We start from the raw sequence: 9,617 nt of genomic DNA on the forward strand, positions 1-9,617 counted from the left end.
AGAGATTCCACAGACTGTGACTGACTGGTTTCCGAAAACAGGAGGAAGGGACTCAAATAAACTGAAGAACTCAATTAAAATAACCTTTATAAAGTACCACTTACTAGAAGTGTGATTTATTATTTATTCATTGTGATTCGGAACAGCCAGCATGGTTTGCTGAAGAAGTGCAGCACACAAGAAACAAGCACGGAATGTTAATTCTGCCTGAAAACAAATCATTCTGCTGCAGTACTCTATTTTATTTCAGTGCCAACAGAGGACTCAAAGAGGTGTCTACCGCTGGAGTTCTAATCGATAAGTTAATTACTCTTCTAATCTATCTGGCTATTTTGCATGCATTGATTTTTTCTTCACTCTTTTTCATCAAAATCCTCATCTGCTCAAAACAGCATTGACCACATTGAATCTGATTTCACCCAGCCACCTGCTAAAACACAAACCAAAAGCGACTAATTGCTTCTTCAGTCTCCTAGTTTCTCTATCTCCAATGGCACTGAAGTCCAAGAAGCAGATCACAGGGCACCTGTGGCAGGATGGATGTTAGGGGGAAGTTCTTTACTAGGAGAGTGGTTAGGTCCTGGAACAGGCTGCCCAGGGAGGTTGTGGATGCCCCGTCCTTGGAGGTGTTCAAGACCAGGTTGGACAGGGCTCTGGGCAACCTGATCTAGTAAAGGCGTATGTTTGGTGGCCCTGCCAGGCAGGGGGGTTGGAACTACATGATCCTTGAGGTCCCTTCCAACCCGGGTCGTTCTGTGATTCTGTGATGACAGCGCCTAAATAAAACAAGCAAACTGCACCTTCTTCCCCACCTCTCAGCAATGTTAGCACTGAGAATAATAGATGTTAAACAAACAAACAACAACAAAAAGCACCTTTACGAGGACTTGAGTGCCGTCATTAAAGCAAACTGCAGCCACTTAAAGTGAAATCAGGCCCCACGTGCGGTCTGCAGAGGCCTAGAGACACTGCCAAGGCGTCACCATGACAACGAGCACGTCCCGACCCGGGCACTCACCGCCAAGGCCGCCCAGGACTCCCGCGGCTCCATGCACGGATGGCAGCAGGACGTAGCGACACGGTGTAGCACGGAGAGTCTATTTCTACCGGTGACAGTACAAAACTAGACCTTCTCCATAGCCGACCTCCAAGCACACATGGGCGCAGCCATCTTGCTGCCCCCGGTCGGTGGTCAGGTGGTTGTGTGTGGCCACTGCGCCTGCGCTTGGGCGCCGCGCATGCGCACGGTGGGAAGCGAGGAAGCAGCGCTTAGTGCTGCGTTCTTCTTGTCCTTCTATAGGGTTGGGGTTGCAGGCGCTGATGACACCTTCGTGCTTCCCATAAACCTGTTCTGCAAATAACAGGTCCGAGCAGTGTGTAGGGAAACAAGTGAAGCCTCTATTCTGGGGTCATCTCTGCTGCGTATAATACTGCTGAAATACAGAGGGAACCTGAATCTATTCTATTTTTCAGCCTCATTTGGTTTTTAAGGCTGTCCTCGTGGCTTTCTGGTCCTAATGTACAACTTTTGAACCTTGTGGGGTATCGGTATTTTAATTTAGGCTTTGCTGTGTTCATTGAAGGTCACCTCCTTGTTTCATAGTGGATTTCTTTGACTATAGTAGCACTCTTGTCTATATTATGGCTGCTCGACCACCTTTCTTCCAACACGTGAATTCTAGGATGGGCTTTGGGGTCAACCAGAAGCAGTTTGTTATCCTGGGAATTACTTGTTGAAAACCTTGGTTCAGTTTCCTTGGAGAAGCAGGAGCCATAGTTACATATATCAGCTACAGTGTAGGGAAGACTGGACTGAGCAGTTATTAGAGTGGCGCCCAGCAGAGTGCCTGGCTTGCTGAAAGAACCCTGCTGTTTAGATAGAAGTAAAATCTGAAATCTACTGTTTCCAGCTGAGTTTCTGGCTAAATGGCTAAATAAACAAAAAAGCTGAGAGTTCTTTGGTTTCCAAGTCCATGTCTGTCATTAAATTAGGTACTTCAGAGTGAAATTCAGGGGAAAAAATAATAAAATAATAATAATAAATTAGATGTCTGCAGTAAATGAATTGTAATAATCCATTGGTGGCAGCACTTAAAATGAGACCTCATTCTCCACATGTGTCTCTTGATGTAAAGGTGCTTGGGGTCATAGCAAGAATTTTTTCACATCATTCATCACAAAGCTTTCAAGTACTCTCAGTGAAAGTCTCTTTTATTTATCACCTTCTGTCTGAAGATCTGCTGCTGCATTGGAGAGGCCACAACCTCTTGTTCTTCCAAACCACCATCTTGTCTTAAATGAACAAGTTCTGCTTAATGCTGCAGGCCAAACATTAGTCTTTGTGCAAACGTCCTTCACTGGACTCCCCCTGAGCTTGTGGAGTAAGTTGAGTGGAAAAAGAAATCCATTTTCTCACATCCTTTCTTCCGTGTGAGAAAACACCATGGATACGGCACAGCATCTCTACTGCAAGCAGAAAAGATGGGCCGAGCAGCAGCATAAGGAATGCGTATCTGCACTGGACAGCAGATATTGCTTACCCTGCTGTTGTAGAGTCCTGCTTCCCATTATGGCACATAAGTTCAAGTTTTTCATTCAGTTCACCCACAGGACTTTCAAGCATTGAATAATTTCACACACTTTCTTCTTGCCTCTAGAATTTCTTTTATTCCTCTCCCCTTTAGCACTCTGTCCTTAGTTAAACACTGCAACCCAGGAGCCTCCAACTTCACAGCCCATTTTTTTATCTCCATTTTTATCTCCTACTCCTCACTTTCAAAGGCTTTCTCATCCTGTGGCTGCATGCTGGTGAAAGTGCTCTTAAAAATGACCATTATGCATATGGCACCTCACCTGCTTCCCTCAACCTTTGCAGCACGTAAAAGCTTTGGTAAGAGATGAAAAGCTGTGTAATCACAGCATGATAAAGAACATACTGCAACTGTGGGTGCCCTGAGTTGCATATGTGTTGCTGACACCATGGCTTGTTCTAAGTAAAACAGATCATAGGGAATGAGTATAAGGCACTGGTAGGTCCTCTCTTTATGAGCTACTCAAGCACTACTTTGGATCAGTTCCACATTATTAATCCTCCCGCTGGTGGATATTTCTGTAGGAAAAGGCATGTATGTATCTGTATGTATATATATTATTTACTCTGTAATTCCTTCTCTGTCTCTAGCTGCTGTGGGAAGTCTGACACTAGCAGCAAAAGATTTATCGATCTGGTCAGAATATATTAAGGCTGTTGAAGACCAGATGTTAAAAACAGACTTTTTGGAATATATCAGCCCCTGGCGATATCAGTCACACACGTGTTCCAGTTTATTTATTAAAGCAATTGCTCTCCTCGTTCTGTTTATTATCCTTCTCCTGGGCAATTCAGGCATGGCCAAGCCAATCTCTTCCAGTCAGCCAGCCCCCCTTTGGACCATCGGATTTGCTTCAGCTCAGACAACACCCTGCAACTCTTCCTTCCTGAGGAACTGGTTCTATCCCACTGTTGTGAAAAGCAGATGGAAATTTATCTGCTGCAAAAAAATATCCTGGCATTCAGTAAAAATGAGGACTCTTAGATCCCCCTAATTTAATCCCGAGCAGGTACATAATTGGGCCAGGAAGGCCAGCTGGAGGGGGATTTCAAAGATGTGCCCACATGTGGTACCCAAGGGGCTGCAATGCACTACAGGAACACAGAATGGCATAGGAATCCTGTTAATTCAGCTTCAATACAGTAAAATCTCAGAGGCAACCTAAGACTGAGTGTCCAGGTACAAGGAAGCATGCCCAATGCATACCCCAGAACTGGTTTTTGCCTCCAGCTGCCACACCAGTGCCCCATAGCCCCTTTGCATGCTCAGTTGCAGTGCTATGGACATCAGCTCATGTCCTTGGCTGTTACATGGGCCTCTGGATCTGTTTCCATCAGAAAAATGAGAACGAATTCAATATTACACCAACATCTCACCAGCAGCAGACAGCTGGACCTGGATGCGCAGCATTTTCTCCAGCCTCTCTCTGTTTTATCAGTCTCCCCCTTACTGCCTTGATCCTCTTGCAATATTCAGGGAAGGTTGTTTCAATGTGGATTTTACAGCCCTTTCTTTTTTTGCTCCTTGCATACCTTAAGCTCCCCTTGTCTCTTACAGCAGCGTTCTTAAGAAGTCTGTCTGGTGTTAGAAATCTTGCTGAAATACTAATTGCAGAAGGATTTTATGGAAACAGATGGGGGAACCAGACAGACAGGGGTTTAATAACTTCTGTGAGTACTTAGCAGCAGAAATGCTAGTCCCCAAATTCATTAAGATAAAAGTGATTAATGAAGTTGTAGATTTTGCATAATGATAGAAAGACTTAAATGATACAGCCTTCTGATGATCCTCATTTATTCCGCCTTATTGGCTGCCTGGACACTGAGTGGGCTGCGAAAGACACAAAATGTCCTTTTTAACTGCTGGGTTAAGTAAGTGAAATAACAATCCAGTGGCAATGCAGTGACTTTTTCCATGTGAGAGCATCTTCCAGATACTTTGCAGTTTGCCTTACAGCATAGCTGAACTGATTTAATATTTCCATTTAGCACGTAAGAGAAATGGAGGAAAATCTTAATTATGCTTGCATTTGTGGTTATAGTCCAAAGACTGGACAACTAAAATCACTCACATCTGTTCTCAGCTCGTTTTGTGGGCTGATGCAACTACTTAGATGACTCAGGAAGCAGAGTTAAGAAAAAGTTTGCAGCAGGATGGCCCTAGACTGCCCAGGCAGTTGTGCAGTACCAAACTGCCTCAGATGGACATCTCTGACACTCCTCAGTAATGGCTGGAACAAGGACACCAGCATCCTTCAGCAACCAAATTGCTTGATTCCTTCCTCTGGTGACCAAGTGCCTTCCTCTGTTTTAGATGATCAACAGACCTGGTCTTTGCCAGATGTTGCAGGTAGGATGAATGAAACTCAGGGTGAGCTGTGCTCTCCTAGGAGAAGGAGTGGGTCCAACATTATTTCTAGACCCTCTGTCCCTCCCTTTCCTACCTATATGGACCAACAGGAGTCAAAGCCCTCCTGGTAGAGACCCAGCTTCCCATTGGGCAGTTTGGCTGGGCCTTTGTAAAGAATGATTAATTGAATTTCCTTGAATTTTATGTTGGTTTTTGGCCCCATCCTGCTCCCCAGTGAAGCACAAGACTGCCTGCTTCCTTCCTGGTGCCAGCAGGTCCAGCATCCCAAAACCACCACCCAGCACTGACCAAGGAGAAGCGTGTGGCTCTGGCACAGGGGTGACCCTCACCTCCATTCAACTCCATCAGCCTCCTGGCAGAAGTAAATTGCAATCATTTCCATACAGACAAGGAGAAATATTTTAGAAAATTAGTTCATTGCCAGCTGTTTGCTCAGCTCTGAGGTTTTTATCAGCTAAATTCATTCTCTGGCTCCCACGGTGCATGGCTGATGGGAAGTGCTCAAAATGACATATAGATCAGACACCGCAGTCAAAATGATACACCTATGGGGAGCTGCTGCTGAAGAAGAGAGCTTAAGGGTTTATTTGAACAGCTGAATTTCAGCATGTAAACTGGAGCTATTTTTTAAATGTACACTATAAAAATAATGACATTTGCTTTAAGAAAACTTGTGCTGTGTGCTTGGTGCTGTGTACTTGATATAACTCATTCTTAGTATCCTGTAATTCAAGGCAAAGTCTCTCTCAGTCTGTTTTGGCCACTCAGAAAAGGACAAAGAAACCACAGTACCGCACACAGAGCATGGTTGTCCATGTACCACACGTTTCTACACATCAGAAATCCCAACTACACAACAGAGATATTAAAAGGAGATAAAACAGGATATTGAGAGTCTCAGTGGTTCCTAAACATTTTCAAGTTAATAAATCTCATTGACTGCAGAGACTTCTTGTTGACTTCTTGGGCAATAGCCTTAGAGGCATTGCTGTAGGCACACGTAGCCCTGGGCTATCATTGCAACAGGCACTGAGCCCCACTGAGCCCAACAACTCAGCTTTTGCCCAGCAGTCAGGACATGATTTTCCATTACAAAAAGAACCCAGGCATTTTATCCTAAAAGCACATGACATCCCTGAGCAGCCACCCTGCTGCTCTTCTGCATGAGGCTCCCACTGACTTCTCCCTCCACACAACTTAAATTCTTCACTGAGATACTTAAGCCTTTAGACAACATCTTTGGTATTTTCCTTGACATTGTGCAGACCAACCCTTTGGTGAGACACAGTCAAAGGGTCCTTCCCAGGAACAGAGGAAGGAGGCTGATGACAAGAAGTTCTTGTTCATCCTGCTGTGAATTTCCAGGGCCCTTTTCCTTTTCCTTCTGTTGTGCAGCAAGGGAACCTCGCCTGCTCTTCTCCTTTCAATAAGATTATCACAGCCACCTTCCGGTTTAAAGTTTCCCAACAGTGAAAGTTTCTGATCGTTCCTTCATATCATGCCATCAGGAGATGCATTGCCATTCCTGGCAGATAACCTATTGTTTGTATTTTGCTGCAGAGAAACCTTTATCTAAGGGAAACACAGAAGCTTGGGAACACAGGCTGTTTGTACACGGGGAAGAAGCACATGACATGTGAATTTGCCAGATGTTACCACTCTGAATCTTACTAAAATATGCCCCATACTGACCACGGCTGGATAATCTATATGAGGAAAAAGTCTGAAGATAAGAATTGTACTGACAGCGTCATAATGGCCTGGGCAGGCAGGCTGTGAGCCATCATTCCCTGACACGATATCTGAGTTTCTTGAAAATGTGCAGACTGTTGAGCCGGGTTTTGTGTAGTCCTGACCATTGATTGCTTCACTTGACGCTATCCTGCCCCCACATCTACCCAAACTGTTTTGTTCCAGAAAATAACATGAGCTTCCAATATGTATGTCAGTTTTATAGAGGGAGCCTGACTTTTGTCCGGCTCAGATGATGTCTCAAAGGCATGTTTTAGTGCTCTTCTGAGAGCATCTTGTGTTTGTCTAGTTGGAAGTATTTCAGGTGACTCAATTTACACACGGCTTCTTAAAATCTGTTCTCTATAGATTTATTTCACATATTTTGGCTTTATAGGAGGCTATTTCAATTCGCTAATCCCAGGTTTCCTGAGTCCCTCTCATTTCACACCCAGAAATGCTTTGAGGCACACTGTGGGGATGGAGAAGTGTAGAGGGTCTCAAGCTCAGCCTGCCTGCAGTTCATCTCATTGGATTTGTGTTAGCCCAGGTGCAGAAGAGCCACATCAGCTCCTCTGTGGTTGAGCTATCACACTCTGCTTCTCCTAAGGGTGCACTTTATGTGCAGTTCCCAAGGAGAGTCAACATCTGTCCTTCCTCCATTTGTCATCCCAAAGCTGCGGATGCACTCCAGAAATGGTTCATATCTCCTACCTTTAGGGTAGGTATTACAGTTGCCAGACCTCCAGCATCCAAGTGTCTTGGAAAACCTGTATCTCGCAAGCAAAGACTTGAGCCCGAGCTTCCCTTAGGTCTGCAAAGCCAGAGTGCCCTTAAGTGGTACCTATTTATTCCTTGTTGCCTTTTATTCCTTGCAGGAACCAATATGGAGAGGCTGTGCCAGAAATAGATATTGTAATTATTATTTTGGAGCAAACACGGAAGCTTGTTTTCAAGTCAGGTCAGCTCTGTACCCTGCAGTGCCTCAATTTGGAAGGTCACACTTGAAAGGAGAAGGAATTGTATCCACACTCCTCCTTCGTCCTTGGTGGCAGGCACGGGGCTGCCCTGATGAACTCTAATCACACACGTGAGTCTGAAACAGGGAGAAGCATCATTTCTCTGTACACAGAATAATCAACTCCAAGTTAAATGCAGTGCTTTAAAGTGATTTGTAGCCATTCTCACCCCCACCCTCTCAGTCTAATTAACTTCTCTAATAGAATTAATCAGCGCACTAAATATGAGACTCACTAACAACTAAAAAAACCATACCCCTATCTATTCCAAAATACAATTACACTGACAAACTCAATTACATGCCTCAGTCGCTCCTGAAATTACTTGCTGATATTGGACTGTGCGCAGTTTAAGTTTCATTGTTAAAAGAAATCATAAACACTTTCTAAATCGTACAATGTTTACAGAAATACACAGAAGCACAGCTTTTATTACCCATGTGGCAAAATTAATTTGACACATTGAAAGCAAATGAATAGAGCTGGAGGACTCTATTCAAGCAGCATTCTTCCCACTGATACAATTTACACTGGGGGAACATCTAGCACATTAACCTTATTAGACTCTGATGTAGGTAAATAGCATTTCAAAGAGAGGGAGGAGGGATCGGAATCAAAATTCTTTCTGCATTTGAATGAGAAACATCAATTACTGCATTTCTAACTATTCGGTTAGAGCAAAAAATCAAAATAAAAACCTTTCACTGAGTAGATTTTTGCTCTGAAATCAGCCAAAGTTTTGCAGCAGGGGCAATCCACAATGTGTAATTACACTCTTGGCTTTAGTCTTTTAAATCTGTGGTAAACTCTTCAGTTGAAAAATAAATTCCAATCAGATTTGATAATGCGAGTTTAGCTTCATTTGCAAGTCAGACAAGGAAGAAAAAATGCTGCTTGTTTTTTCAATAACCAAGTTTATCAAAGTTCATCTTGATTTGAAAATACAGATAGAGGCTCACTGAACTTTGTCTGGTCATATGCAACACCTGCTTCTCAGTTTAATTTAATTTCAAACTGAGATAACAGTCAAGCAATAATATTTCTAACCTAAGGGAGGGAGCTACATTTGCTTCTAACCAGCCAAACGTTGATAAAGGTTTGAGCTCCAGTCTGGCAGAGTGTGCTGAACTTGAAACACCAGTATCCATCCCACTGAAAGCAGCTACCTCCCATATTAAGCAAGAGCTTGCATCCACACAAAATTAATACATGGAACAGTGGTTTCTGTTGGCAGATGCATTCAGAGACCTAGAACCTGCTGCACAGGCTCTTTTCTTCTGTACCAGGGTTACTGTAGGAAGCAGGCCTTGCCGATGCATGTTTAAAGGGATCAATCCTGTATGCTGTGCTCTGCAGGTTAGCCTGCTCTAAAACAGAAGAAACTGAAACATCGACAGGGAAGGTTTAAATGCAAAATGATGATTGGCCTGTGTTAATAAGAAAGAATTTCTTGTTCTTTTTCCCTTAACTGCTAAGAATGATCGTTATATGCTACAACAGTGATGTTTTGTGTAGAACAGAAAGAAGGTATCTCCAGAGGAACAAATCTGCCTCTCTTCCAGGGAATGTTTGTTATATGTGGGGGTTTCTGACACGCCTTTTCATTTCACAGTATCCCAGGAACCCCTATCCATGCTGTGTTCTGATTCCTGTCAGAAAGTTCCCTTCATGAGAAGCCTGACAAGTCACTCTCATTCTTTAACCGTTGCTTCTTCTACTTCAGTTACCTAGAGATGGCAAAATACTCAAATTTGATTCTAATCTCCATTTGCAGCCCCATAGCCAGTCCTGTTAGAAGTGCTGTAACTGCAGCTGTGTGACTTCATGGCTGCACTCACAGGATGGGCGTTGTGAAACTGGGGCCTCTCCTAAAGTGTTACTTTTGCTTTATATCAAGAATAAGGCT

At 43.7% G+C, this 9,617-nt stretch overlaps 1 protein-coding gene across 6 annotated transcripts in view; it reads right to left on the bottom strand.

Moving 5' to 3' along the window:
* SLC25A26 (solute carrier family 25 member 26) overlaps positions 1-1,208 on the bottom strand; it is an 84,909-nt gene extending 83,701 nt beyond the window's left edge. For 5 of the 6 annotated variants that reach the window (XR_011905066.1, XR_011905065.1, XR_011905064.1 and 2 more), the window contains exon 1: positions 1,019-1,208. Coding sequence is in view for 2 of the 6 variants with exons in the window: in XM_072346996.1 (XP_072203097.1) it covers positions 1,019-1,051 (33 nt within the window). In the remaining 4 variants the exon portion in view is untranslated. The remainder of the gene's footprint in view (positions 1-1,018) is intronic. The other variant, XM_072346997.1, reaches the window with a different exon arrangement.
* Positions 1,209-9,617: the final 8,409 nt, after the last annotated feature.

The sequence above is a fragment of the Excalfactoria chinensis genome, chromosome 12, assembly GCF_039878825.1.
Source record: "Excalfactoria chinensis isolate bCotChi1 chromosome 12, bCotChi1.hap2, whole genome shotgun sequence".
Lineage (NCBI taxonomy): Eukaryota > Metazoa > Chordata > Aves > Galliformes > Phasianidae > Excalfactoria > Excalfactoria chinensis.